At 37.7% G+C, this 14,798-nt stretch overlaps 1 protein-coding gene across 1 annotated transcript; it reads left to right on the forward strand.

The window, feature by feature from the left end:
* Positions 1–9,153: 9,153 nt before the first annotated feature.
* LOC306996930 (uncharacterized protein) lies at positions 9,154–10,067 on the forward strand (the record flags this gene model as incomplete). Its single annotated transcript, XM_079609883.1, has 1 exon — positions 9,154–10,067. Exon 1 carries the CDS (start codon positions 9,285–9,287, stop codon positions 10,065–10,067), a length of 783 nt encoding a protein of 260 aa, XP_079466009.1. The 5' UTR covers positions 9,154–9,284.
* Positions 10,068–14,798: the final 4,731 nt, after the last annotated feature.

Genomic DNA, 14,798 nt, shown 5'->3' on the forward strand with positions numbered 1-14,798 from the left:
AACTGAGAAAGGTTGGATGCCTTGCTAAGGCTTTTGTTTTGTTGAAATTAATGCACTGTAATGTAAAGGAACGATTGTGATATTTCTTAAAGCTTCAGGAATGCATATGAGCGGATGAAATTTTGTAAATTGCATCTGTTTCAATCCTTGGTCCTATAGATAGACTTGCAGTTAGTTGTGGGCAGGGTTATTATAGTTTAGATTGTTTTGTTGTTTTTTCAGTTTAGTTTTAGCTTTTTTTCTGAGCTTTCTAGTTTAGATGTCAGTTTATTTTATTTTTATTTATGAGTCAAAATCTTCTGAGGGCTAATTAAATGTAGCAACTCGTGTAAAACTACATTTGATCAAACTTTGATAATTGCCTTAGTCTTTTAAACAACTGAGAAGATAGTGCTCAAACTACATTTTATAAAAATAACTTGTCAAGTTTACAATATATAACATCATATGTGTAAAATTGATGGGACTCGTCTCAAGATCAACCATTTAACAGTTCATCTACTGCCAAAATTATGAAGAAAAAAAACCATCAGTCAAGAATAAGACTGAAAATATTAAAATCAGGAACGTCAGAATCAGAATGCGTTGTTCGTGCATAAAAATGTCCGTCAAAACCAACGCGTTGAATGATGTTCGCTAACCCAGCAAAGTTTTTCAATTGGATTGGCGTTTATTCTCTTCAGCATGCAGTGTGAAGTATTTCACTCAGTTCCCTGATCAGTCCGATTCAATTTCAGCAAGTGAAGAACAGATGAATACTCGTGTGTGTTATGTATTATGCACGTTATTGTCTCTGACAGACGTCACAGTGAAGTCGCTCAGGCCACAATTTTCACCCTCTTTTCGGAAAGCAAAAACTCATTCAAAACATCCAGTATTGTGGGTTTTCCAGGAAATGTGTGCACTCCCTGAACCTCTACCTCTCGTAAATACTACAGTGTACTGTGCACGTTATTTTTTGACAGACATCAATGTTGTGTTATTCAATAGATGTGGATTTAAAAACAGATGGATCTTAAAGGGGTGGTAAAATGCAATTTTCACAAGATGTAAAATTAATCTCTGATGTCCCCAGAGTATGTGTGAGTGAAGTTTTAGCACAAAATACCCCACAGATATTTTTATATAGCATGTTAAAGTTGTCACTTTTTGAGGGTTTCCAAAAACGCACCGTTTTGTGCCTGGTCCTTTAAATGCAAATGAGCTGCTGCAGAGGGCGGGGTTTCAAGAGCTCATGGCCGTTTCTCAATACCAAGTACGCAAACTTCGGACTTGCGTCCTTGGTAGTTCAGACTTGCCAAGTTCGACTTAGGAGAACGAACTCCCGAGGACGAGAGGACGCAAGTCCGGTTATTCTGCAAATGGGACAGCGGCGTTCTTGATCGCGTCACTCAACACGCTCTGGCTACTCCGGTTATCTCTTTATGTATATTTTAGGCAACAATAAAACGAAATATGGTATAAAACAACACTCTGCATCTTTTCATAAAAAAAAAAAATCTTAAACACATTAAATGGCCACACAAATATGGTTCAGGCAACGTGTTCATTGATTATCTTCACTGCATAACAACACGAAATAAAACGCAACCCTGCTTCTTTTTGCTTTCATTTTAAAAATATTAAACATTATTGAACATTAAAACTGACATTTAAAAAACAGACGGGGTTGTGTCATTTTATTTTATTATACATGTACAGTGAAGAGAATGCTATAATAAAATAAATATAAAAAATATTATATATATTTTAAAATATATAGCCTAAAATAAAATTACACAACCCTGACTCTTTTTGTTAAATGTCCGTTTTAATGATCTGATATCCAGTATAAAAGTATAAGTAAATAAAAATAAATAAAGCAAACAATTCAGTGAAACATAAGTCAGCTTAAAATAGCCTAAATATATAAAATTATGAAACTTCACTTTGCCCTCAGCCAAAACGATTTGCCATGGAACAAATTATAGATTAATGAGACCAAAGATCGCCCGTTAGATATACACAAGAGAAGACGAATTATATCTCATGTTTAACCTCTAGACTAGAGACACCAGAGCCAGAGCCAGCGGCAGACATCAGAAGCACTAGCCGAGGAAAAGCTGGTCCAGTCGGGGTTAATGAGCGCTGAGCGCCCGGTGATCGCCTGGATCTCACAACTCCGAAAACGTCAGATACATTTTTTAAATAGGCGCTATCTTTATAAATAAACCACAGATTTGAGCTTTAAACAACTACATTCTCGACTGAAACACTCTTAGAATTACATTTCATTTCGTGACACGATAACAGTAGTAGTTTGATATTACTCCTCTGCCATTGACGCTTGCTGGTGGGACGAGATGCATTTTGGGATACCTGTCTGTCTCAAGTCTGCACAAGTCACCTCTACATGCATCCTCGGTAAAAGGGCGGATCAAGAACACATCCGGGGATTTGAACTGGACTTGGCTAGATGTGAACTTTTGAATTGGGACAGTACTTGGGCAGCGACTGATGACGTTTCACAAGTCCACAAGAACACAAGTACAGACAAGAACGCATATTGAGAAACGGCCCATGTGTCTTAGCAGAGCCGTTAATGGCTCTGTGTGTTAGCAGCTGTGATTACCTCAGGCAGACACACTAAAATGACAGAAACTGTTCTGTCTTTAATAATAACGGAGTCAGACAAAGATGGAGAGACTCAAGAAGAAGTGACAACATGTAGAGTGCAACAGGACATCTCTGAATGGTTAGTTGATGAATTTATGTTGCTGATGTGGAGTTAAGTATCTTCAATTAGCATATTCTGTCATGTTAATCTATAAATCGCTCGTATAGGAACTGTTGTGAGATGCACACAGAGTGACTTCTATTGCATGTGAAAAGATGGATGCTAAAATTTGAGCTGACTCACAAATGTATGTACTCTTATACAACAACTTTTCCTCTTCTCAACATGGACTGCGTGTTCCCGGGGCCGGTTTATGTACATTTTAGACTTGCTGATGTTACTAACCCGGGAGGAATGTCGTGTAGTCCCTACCAGCCGTTTTTGTAGTCCTTTCTTTAAAAGCAAATATCTTCCTTTGCTTTGAACTTTGAGCGTTGTAACTTTGCAGATGTTGTTTATGCTCAAACAGCAACATTACACACTAACTAAAGTGAGAAAAGTGAAATCATACTTTACCACCCCTTTAAGATAATAATAATTTATTTCTTAGCCAGCAAGTATCAGTGAAGTGATTGATGCCCATGAGTGTGTTTATGTTAATGTTTTTAGTTCTAATAGTCCAAACGACTGCCAGGCTTTTTTGACAGACGTGATAACGTGCGTGAGGGGTGAAACAATGATAAAACATGGAGAGACGTTCAAAATGTTTTTGCGTATAGTTTATTTCGTGGCTTAAATAAATGACATGTTAATCAGAGAAAATTCGTTGACTTTTGAGAATCAAGTTAAATTTTAACATGAAATGAGTGGGTTTGATGCACATCTCTCTTATAACAAAAATATTTTATTAAAACCCACCAAAAATGCAGATTCTGTTGTAAATAATAGTGAAACAAAACAAAACTGTTGTTTCATATTACTCCTAGCAGATTTTGATTCTTATCTTATTTTTAGTTATCTTAGTTGTAGTACCGGTATTTGGTTTTACTTTTGCAACTACATGTCAAATAACTAATTAGAGTATTAGTAGACTGTTAGGTCAGGGTTAGAGAGCGCTACTACATGCGCGAGAACTGAGAAGATGGGTCTCGATGTAGTGTTTAAAATGGTTCTAAATTGTGCATTTCCTGGATGTCCGAATCGTGAGAAATCTACGAGAAAACGTAAAAGTGCCTTACCAATGTTTACCTTTCACATTTTCCCATCAAATGATCATGAGCGTCTTCTTCTCAGTTCTCGCACATGCGTCATGGCGCTGTCGTGAACTCGCATCAGAGGCCCACACGGAAGAAAATTAATACGGCATTTCAGAATGTTTGTAAACAAGGCAGCACAAATCGTCAGAACACCGGCAGTCGGCAGATGAAATTACAGCAGACTATAGGAGTGAGACAGCTCTCAGATTTCATATTTTTTTTTTGTCAATTTCCTATTAATTTCCTATGGTCGGTCATTTTTGACTGAAGAGCACTTTTATGACCACTTAGCCTGCTCGAATGATGCCCTCAATTTATTTATTTTTTTCACATTCCAAATGCTATAAAATCATCAAGTTTCGTAACATTCCAAGAAGCTGTGATTTTTAAACATTCAAAACAGAACATTTTCGATCACAATTTATTGGTGTGTGTGTGTGGGTCTGTTTTGGACTCTTGATGTTTTCACCCTTTCATTGCTAAACACTTTTTTTCCTGCATTGTGGCCAATTTGTAGATCGTACACCCAAAAATTATCAGAATGTTTCTGTTTTTGACAATTTCCCATTCATTTCCTATATATGGTTGGTCATTTTTGACCGAAGAGCACAAGTGTGACTATTATTTTTTTGACCACTTAGCCTGCTCGAATCATTTTTTTTGTGTGTTTACATTCCAAATACCATAAGTCACCAAGTTTCGTACCATTTGGATGAAGCTGTGATTTTTTTTTTTTTAATTCAAAACAACATTTTCTGGTTAAAAGTGACCGAAGAGCACCTGAGGGTTAAAGCTTAGCCTCAGTTTTTCCCAGTTATAGTTTTTATTTTTATGTCAGTTAACAAAATGTTTTCATGTGTATAACAGTGTATATTATCAACACTGGTTGTGAAAGGCTTGAACAAATTAAAAAATAGGATAACACAAATACTAGCGCTTTCATTAAAGCATTAGTGGCCGGTAGCCTACAGTGACATACAGCAAAAAAATTGTTCCAAAGAATGTTGTAACAAATTCATGTTTTCCACGTGGACCTCTAATTTCCCTGCATACTTCTCAAGCCTCACCACCCCTTTAAAACCATGTATCCAAATAATTGTGTCACTGACTTCTAATAACTGCCAGAAAGCAGCTTCTCATTATCTAACTTCAGGCTTAAGATTTACAAATCTTTAGACAATTCACAGTTATGGCCGAGCTATCTCTAGTTCTCAGCCCAGCAAGTGCACGGCTATCTAAAATGACATTGATTTATACATGGCGACTGATAATTACTAGTGTCTAACCATTCGTCAAAAAAAAAAAAGACTATGGGGATGGGTTTTAAGAGCATGCTTGAAGTTCTCAGGACAAGACAATTAATCTGCCAACAATTCTTGTAAATCACCAGTCTTTGTGTGTTGGACTACATGAGTTAGTCTGGGGCAGTAGGTGATTTAAGTGTGCAAATGTTTCCATTACAAATGAATCACACACTGCTGGTTGTGGAGTGCAGAGAATAAGAGTCATGGAGTGGAACAACTGACTAAATATAAATTCAAGGTCGTAGAGAAAATGAAACGCACATTTATTTTGTGAACTGGTGCGAATACTGCTTCACTACAGGGTTGTGAAAAATTCAGAACTGAAAAATGGTCTCCTTTTTTAATTTGAGTGTATTGTTATTTATTTATTGCTTGAGTTGAATCGAACACCCCACTCTTAAAAAAAGGGCCATTAATATGAATGTATTGATTTTTCACAGGTTTTTCACCCGTATTTTGAATTTCGCATTGCGTTGTGTTTTAGGATGAAAGGAAATTCCGTAAATTTGTTGACGATGGCTAAAAAGTATATCTATCTATCTATGTCTTTCTGGACAAAGTCTTTAAACCTTTAAATATCGGGGCGGTTTTTTTCTATCATGCCAGCATTCAGACTTTGCTTTTATAGTTATTACAGTTATACAGTTATTGTATTTCCTTATGTTTAAATTATATTCTGCTAACTTAATTCAAAATCAATTTAAATTGCGGTTTAAAAGGACCTCAATTCAATGCGGTTTAAATTCTCAATTCAGTTCTGAATATTGCCCAACCTGCTTTGCTAATAATGGATTTGATGAGCTGGGAATCCATTCTTATTGTTTTGAGGGGCAGTTCAGGTTAAGTGTCCAGCTCAAGGGTGCTCTTTAACCTTTGACTCGACCATCAACAGTTCAAAGCAGTTACATAAATGACTTTTTTGGCTGACAGTTTAGATATCGGGAGAAAAAGTGGACATTGATGAAATGTAACTTTTTTAATTCAATAAGCATTTTAGATCTAGGTAAAATGCCTGTGATTTTGTTATTTCGTGTATTACCTGCAAAAGAAAAAAATCTGGTTATTTTAAGTGTTTTAGTTCCCAAACCTTGCAAACAAACCCCTTAATTACCATGCACATCGGTCTCTCCTTTCTGTGTTCATGACCCCTCATTTTTTCTCTCATAACCATTGAGAAAAAGCGGCAAAAACAATTACACTGACATTCCCACGCTCCCTCTGTCTGGCTGTGGTAGTCCTGTTTTCGTCTTTTCTAACCTTGGTGTTTTCTACCCAGAAGTGTTATGTTTACCAGGTCAACAGAGTTGCCCAACACCCAAATTCTCATTGATTTTATTCCTGTTCGAGTGTAAAATCCCAAAGCAGCCTATAATTAGCATGCAAAGGTTGTGGCATTTTACAACTAATTTCAAATTATAGAGCAAATGCAGTATGACACAATACAGAGCCCTGTGTTTAAACAAACCTGCATTTTGGATTATAATTGCACAACAAGAAAAGGAAGAGGATGTTGTAATTCCTACTTAAGCAACTATATTTTCCACTAACAAAAACTGATTTGCCTTTCACTGCAAATCTGGAAAACACCCCACGCCCATGAGGGGCATCATCAAGTCAACACATCTATCGGCCAAAAACAGTCGTTTTACAGTTATACAATTAAATGGCTTGACTAACCTCTCTCAGCAACTAAGGGTTTGTATAACTTCAAGTGCTTTTTTTCTTTTTCTTTTTTTCTTACAATTTAACAATGCCGATTAAGGTGCAATAAGATTGGTCTTTATGAAGGTTTGAATAGACTTGTACAGGTAATTGTTCAGCTAAAATTGTGCTACATTAACAACTTGGTTGGAAAATGACTTTGTCACAGTATAGTTTTGGTCTAATATGAGCTAATCTATTTGTTTGTAAAATGACAGTTCAACCCCTGAACATAGATGGCTGAAGTCATAACTAGGCAGTAAAAGCTGGACAGGAAGGAAGCAATGTCCGAAATGGTGCCTTATTTCTTGTTTAAAGGTTATTGCACCACCACCCACTGCTGATATGATCTTAGCTGTTAGAAGGCATTCTTGAGCCATTGGTTTGACTGGAGGCTTGTTACCTGTTAAATAGGCACAGCCCAAGAGAAGATGGAACGCTTTTGCCATTATGACCGGTCTGTCTAGTGGCTTCCTCAGTTTGGGACTTTGTAGGCTACTAGTTCATTATCATCGAACCTGTAGATTGATTTGTGCAATATTCCTCACTGAGTGGGACTGTAAATTAAAATGTAAATGCATCTAAAAGGAAAAAATAGAAACAATTTGGTAGGGATCACAAAGTTGGATGGTTTTAAAACGGATGGCTCAAAATACTGAATGATAGAAGGTGGTCAGTTAGTTAAAATGTCACAGTATTATCCACTTTCAGTGCAAACAGAACAAACCTGAGAGTTCAAGTAGGGGATACACAAGCCGTTTGTGAGTGAGAATAAAAAGGCAACAGCACCAAAGCCCTTAACTCACAGTCATCACAGGTAATAATTGTAAAATATCTGTGTTCCTTTTCCCCAGCTTTGAAGTGAGGTGGCTACTGTCTGTTCTTGCCCGTAGGAAGCGCACATTAGATTTACGACTTTGCAGACAACCAAATTACACTGTCCCTCGTTGCAGCCCAGGAAGGCCAGTAATCGCTTAATACACAACAGCTAATTGTGACCATACAGAGATACCGAGTTTATGTGACACATGATAAGTGTTTTTCCATCCCTCTGGCAGAGAAGAGGTGTAAAGGCAAATTGGTAAAAGAGGCTTATCTGATAAACCTGTAATTTGTCATAAATGTTCCCATTTTTCTCTCAACACCCAGGACACGGCTTAGACAATCTATCTGGATAAAGGTGAAGGAAAACTAGCAATGAAATTCTTTTACTCTGTTGTCATTCATGCATTATGAATGATCAATGTTTGAATGATTCAGAATTGGGAATTCTATACTACAGGCTTCTCAGCACTTTCATAGTTACAGTCTTCTGTAGAGGTTCTTTCCTTGTTGTAGTTATTTAGAAACATTTTCTGTTGAAGAACCCTTTTATGCAGAAATTGTTCTTTGTGTTGGGGATTAGGGTTCTTTATTCCCGCCTTTTTTTTTTTTTTAAATCTGTAAAACTGTCCAGTCCTATTTTTTCCTAAATAGCTTTTGACTGGATTTCTCGAGCTCAACCATACAACTACACAAACTGTCAACATACTCTCTAGATTTTAACTTTAAATGGTAACTGTTTGCAAACTGAAAAACCGGCATCTTGTTCTTTTTAGAACCCTTTTTCCTAAAGATGTAGTTCTCACAAATATTTTGCACATCCCAGTGTCATTCATTCATTTGTATTAATGGATAATAAAAAGTAAGGTTCCAAAAGGAGGTTTTCACAGGGATGCCATATAGAAGAACCATTTTGGGTTCTCCAAAGAACCTTTTAAAAAGAAACATATTTTGTCTTAGTGTGAAGAACATTTTAATAATCCGAAGAACCTTTTTTTTAATATAAAGAACCTTTTGTGCAATTGAAAGCTTATGGATGTTAACGTTTCATCAGGGAACTATATGCCAATAAAGAACCTTTATTTTTTAAGAGCGTATCCCTCTGAGAGTTGTTTTTGCATTTTACAATAATGAATGAACTGTGATTCCACAATATTTACAAGGAAGAATCATGTCTGCAATATCAATACTTAACTGTCAAAACCAAACATAAAACGCCTCGTTTTCACACACCGCAGTTACGTGCATCTGTCAACTCTGCAATTGTCATTCCTCGTTTTCGGCATGGTACAGTTGGAAAGATCAGATCCTGTGTGTTGAGGAGGTGTGTCAAAGCCTGTTGACTGATGTCTACGCTTGCCTGGAGGGCACTTGTAAAAACACAGAATACACCTTTGCTCACGTGACACATCTACAGATTGCGTTTAAAAACCCCTCTCACCCTCTCTGAGACTGACAGATCTGAACTGGTAGGTGAGGAGAAGATTTCAACATGTGGATGTTTTGCAAAAAATAACTGTTTGTAGTTCACACGGACCGTAAGAGTTCTCATCTCTCATACCAAAGCCAAGGTTTGTGTTTTGAAGTAGACACAAGTCAACAACAATGAGTTTGGGCAGCACCAGTACAGAGTCTGAAGTTTCAGAGGATGAGATGGAAGATTGTCCTTTAGGTCAGGATGACGACTGTGACGACGAAAGCCCCGGAAAGCTTCGTTCAGAGCCCTCAATGTCATCCGGCCCAAGTGACACGGAGGACGTCAAAGCAGTTAAGAGCCGTACTCGGCCCAAGAGGTCCAAAGCACGGAGAGTCGCTGCAAACGTCCGAGAACGGAAGCGCATCCTGGACTACAACCAGGCCTTCAACGCGTTGCGCACTGTCCTCAAACATGATCTTAGCGGAAAGCGCCTGTCCAAGATCTCCACGCTCCGCCGTGCCATCCATCACATTTCAACTTTGTCTTTGTATCTGAGGACACACTCGGCCACAGAACCACACGCACCTCTGTGTACGCATATGGAGTGCTACCGGCAGCCGGAAGAGAACAGTTCCCTGTGTAGGAAGACCGGAAGTTTCCAGGAACCAATAGATAACTACACTCCCCATCAGCCGGAGCTCACGGTCTCTACAGAGATGTATCAGGACTCATCAAGCTCGACACCATCTCAACACTACAACCACTGCGCAACCAACAGTCAGGGACACTTTGGTCACCACTGGGAGGACCAAAGCAGTGATTGCTACAGTGGTGGACCTGGATATCAACATGGGACAAGGGTCACCTGTCATCAGAACCACATGGAAACTTATGCAGACTCTACTAACCCGTCTCTGGCTCTGAGTTACCTTCAATGTCATGGATACCAGCAGTTTCTGAGTATGCACTAACTTTTCTCATGCTAGTTATGTTGAAAAGCATTAGAAATCTCTTAATATAATAGTGTACATTAAGAGTATTTTTGGATACATTTCTCAGGTTAAAAATTATGCTGTATATTACAGCAAATGCCTGGTCTAAAAATCCTCTTTTATAAGTGTTAGTTGATTGTACATTGTAAATAATAAAATTGAATTATTTTGTTGTTGCTTAAAGGCTTTTTTTGTCATATGCTCAAACCCTCAAATAAAGCAGCTTATTGTTAAACTGACACTGGCTCCTTTCAAACTACTGTCCTTAAAATAATTTAAATGTAAATGTAATGCATTTGATGTACTACCAATACGATTTTAAGTGCAGTCCAATTCATTTTGATTAAACCATGCGAACATTCAATAAGATTCACATTATTTCTACAGTGATAGCTAATCATGATCTGAGAGTAATTGTAACTTTATATGTCACAATTGAACTTTATTTATCTTCATTGTGATTTTATTTCTGACAATATAACTTTAAATATCTTAATGTGACTGTGTATTTTGTAATATGACTGATTTTACATCTTGCCATTGCAATTTTTTTATCTTTAAATTGCAACTTTATTTCTCGCAATTGTGCCTATGTTATGTGACTATTTCTTTAAAGTTATTACCTGTTTTATTTATTTGTTTATTGAGTATGGTGATAGATTCCATATCATGCATGTGTCATGCATTGACATATGTAATTGCTTGAAATTATTGTGGGTGGTAGAGCAAAACTGGTTAATCTGCAAAATTGCTTGTGAAGTGTGTTAAAACATCGGACACATGCATAATTGCTGTCAACATTAATTATGGCTTAAGTCAAGCAGGATTTCTGTGAATTATTGCAAACCTTTCTAAATTTACTGTTGAACAAAGTGGCTGCAGGCAATCAGAATATAGAAAATGACAGCAAGTCTTATATCTAATAAAAGTACAGATACAAAATGGTATAAATGTGTATAGCCTAAAATAATTGGGCCTCATTCATGAAACACGAGCAGAACGAATTCTTGTGTAAATCGTGTGTAAAGTGGTTCTGGCGTAAATTTTCGGATTCATTAAAATGTTCGTATTTTCCAAATGTTAGTTGGTACGAAAGAAATCTACACCTGCTCCCAACCACGTGTAAATAGTGCGTTTAACATCCGAACGTTTTGCTCATTAATAAGGCTGCATTTTAATTCACCTTAATCGGGGACATATTTACACAGCATTTTGAAAAAATAGCTATTATATTAATTACATAAGTTTTTTCTTTTTACTTTTATTATAAGAGCCAGTAATAGCATCTGCAAACGGAACACTTTAATCACATAATTAATTGCTCAATACGGCTCGGCTATATTTTTTCGAAGTGAACTCGTTTTTTGCAGTCGAGCTTCATGTCGAACCATTTTCTCTTCACTTCTGGGACTGTTCGATTAACAGATGAAACTCCAGTAACTGCATCTGTAATATCTGCCAAGCTTGCTTTTTTTAGGACCTGATACGCCACTATGTACGCTTGAAATAACAGGCGCTGTAGGCTTTTAGTGCATGTGCGCGTCGGCGGGTGTAACGTTATTGCGCTCAGAAAAGAGCCCGTTAGAACAGCGCATCAGCAGCGAATGACATGTTTAACCGGCAAGGCTTTAAAGCACATGCAAATAATTAATTTTTATAAACTACAGTGTCCCGTTCCTCTGCATTTCATGTGAATATACGTCGCGCTGTACAGTAGGCTATGTTGAGACGGAGGCGCCAGAACTGCAAACTGATAGAATGCACGATCCTACGATATTTATTCAAAAGCAGATCGTGGAGACATTTTAATCATAATATTTGACATAATATTTGACGGTGCCCAGGGCCCCTTAGATGTCCTGGGCCCCTGGGCAATTGCCCAATGGTTAATCCGGCCCTGTTATGTGGCGTTTTGAATGAACTTCTGATAATAAAATATTATCTGATAATGAGAATTTTTTATTTTTCATTCGCTTTTAAGAAGACATGTTGAAATCCTTCGTTTGGTGTCATAGTATGATGCCCATATATAGTTGTCAGTCGGATTTAATGGGCGGGATTTATGGTAATTGAGAATGAGCGTGAACGCGCGTCCCATTTACGACAGATTGGAATTCATAACACACACACACACGTTTCACTATCACATCTGACGTTTACGAAGTATTTGTGAATCAGGAGAAGAATTTTCGGGAAGGTCTCTTTACGCGCAGATCACTCACATATTTACTCGTATATTTACGAATGTTTCATGAATGAGGCCCATTGAGTGTAAAGCTTTATTACGGACGACTGAATGATTACTACGTGATGTCACAATCAGGTTTCTATTATAAAATGTTCTGTAATTATTCTAATAGGATTTGTTGTGTATTTGCAAAGAATACTTATTATAAGCAAATGGAAATCGGACTTTAAAGGGGTCATGACATGAGAAACCAAATTTGCCTTGATCTTTTGGTATATAAGAGGTCTTTGTACCATTAAAACGTCCTGCAAGTTTCATAGCTTAAGACATCTTCCCCATTATAAACGAATCATTTATTTAATCAAGCTCTAAATACAGCTCGTTCTGGATCCATGGTAAGAAGTGACGTCACGGTACGAAGTGACGTACCAGCGTTTGCATATAGACCGCCTCCAGCACAAGACAACTACGCTTTAAGCGGAAGACAACTACGCTCATTTCGTATCGTTGTCGCGCCCGCGCCTGCGCGCCTCACAAGTGTTCAGTCGACGGACAGCGAGTGGGTCTGTGTACAGGGAAATTACGATGCCGCAGATGTGCTGTTCCTGGCGGTGGACAAACAACATCTTTGAATACGCTGCGAAAGATCCAGTCGTCAGGGAAAAATGGATGCACTTTATTTTTTGCGGACGTCTCAGTCACAGCAGTGTTAGTTTAAGCGTTTGTTCTATACATTATAAGGATGACTGTTTTGAGAACAAATCCCAAAATGATGCTGGCTTTGCCAGAAAACTGTTGCTCAAAGATAAGTCCGTGCCGACTATTCTGGGCTCAACAACGACGACGCAAACTGTAAGTAATGTATTTAAAACTTTAAACTACTTTTTAAATACGCCGAATCCGCAAATGTTCTGGCTGGGGGCGTTAATAATTGATGCATAGGCACTGACGTTAGCCAATCATAACAGTGGGCGTTAACACTGAACTCTTAAAGGGGAAACACCCTCAAAACAGACTGTTTGAATCAGAGGATGAGAAACAGGGGGGAAAAGGTCATAAATCACTACATTTTAAAAGTTTTTTGTAAAAAAAACTATAGTAATACTATAATTGCACCTAAGGGAACATAATAATAAAATAAAAAAACCCATGTCATGACCCCTTTAAAGACAATTTATGCAGATCAACAGCAAAACAGATCTCCTTATTCTCTCTATTCCTTATACGACCTTCTAGGGTCACAGGGGTGGAGCCTATCCCAGTTTCCTTAGGCCATGGCAGGGCTATTAACTCCTTAAGTGCTATTAAAAGTCCTTTTTTAACAATTTGAGATTTGCAAATTAGCAATAGTGTCTTAAAGCAAAAAAAAAAAAAAAAGCAATGTATTAATAGAGAACATATTCCAACAGAAAGGTGGAAGTGCTAGTCTGTCTCTGGAGGTTCTCCCCCCTCAGGACTGATAGAGGGAGTTGATTCCAGTAAGATGGGGGAACAAGGAACAGGAAGGAGCTCAGCGCTCCCTCAAGGCAGATATGACTCAGCTGTGTCTCTTGATCTCGTCCTGTCTGGGGAACTTTGTCAGATTCTGTTCCTCTCCGCCCCATCACATGATGTGAGACATGTCTCTCGTTATTGACAGAACTAGCAGCCAAACTAGTAACAACTGCTTATTTTGTACACCAATTTCAAAAGCCTTGCCATTTGATTCAGAAGAGCTCAAGTTCAGTCAGATTGAACTAATAACAGGTTCGAATTGCAAGGAAGGATTGTGGGAAAGTATGAAATCTGTCCTTTTTTGACTTGCAGGCTAAAGGTTACCGTTTTTTTAAAAAGTCATCATTACACAAAAGGGCCACTTGAGGGCAGCAATTACATACAAGACCAGTTGCAATGTCAAAACTGAATTTATCAGATGTTTTCTGATTTAAAAAGAGGTACAGGGTGTGTTTTTTTATTTTTTATTTTTATTTTTTTTAGCAGAATACAAACCTAGTTAACTAGATTTTGGGTTATTCTTGCTGAACTCTCAACCTATTGATGGATCAGAAAAAATGTTAGAATTTACTCAGCATCATGTCATTTTTATGACTTTTCTTCTGATCTGGAACAAAAAAGAAGTTATTTCCTGTGTCAAAGGTGGTTGTTTGCTGTGATTAATATGAAACCTGATGTGAAAGCGTGTCTTGTTACATCTTATTTGAATGTACTCACAAACAGCAATGAGATGTGAGCGCTGCCTACGAGGTGAGCACAACCGATTCCTCTGACCTTTATCTTTCCCCTTCCCAAAAATCCATTACCATTGCTTCAGTTATACCACTGACTTGTATTAAGCCTTCACACTTGAATCCCATAAAATCCATCAGCACAATAAGTTCACATTTATTTTTTGCCCAGGCTTATTATCATTCCATCAAATGCGAGTATGGAATATGTTCATGTCTCTACCATGAATTCTTTTTAGGTCTCTGTTCTCTCAGCACCTTCTTTCAGACATTTCAAATGACTAATACAGCATGTCA

This window comes from Phoxinus phoxinus (assembly GCF_949152265.1).
Source record: "Phoxinus phoxinus genome assembly, chromosome: 4".
Lineage (NCBI taxonomy): Eukaryota > Metazoa > Chordata > Actinopteri > Cypriniformes > Leuciscidae > Phoxinus > Phoxinus phoxinus.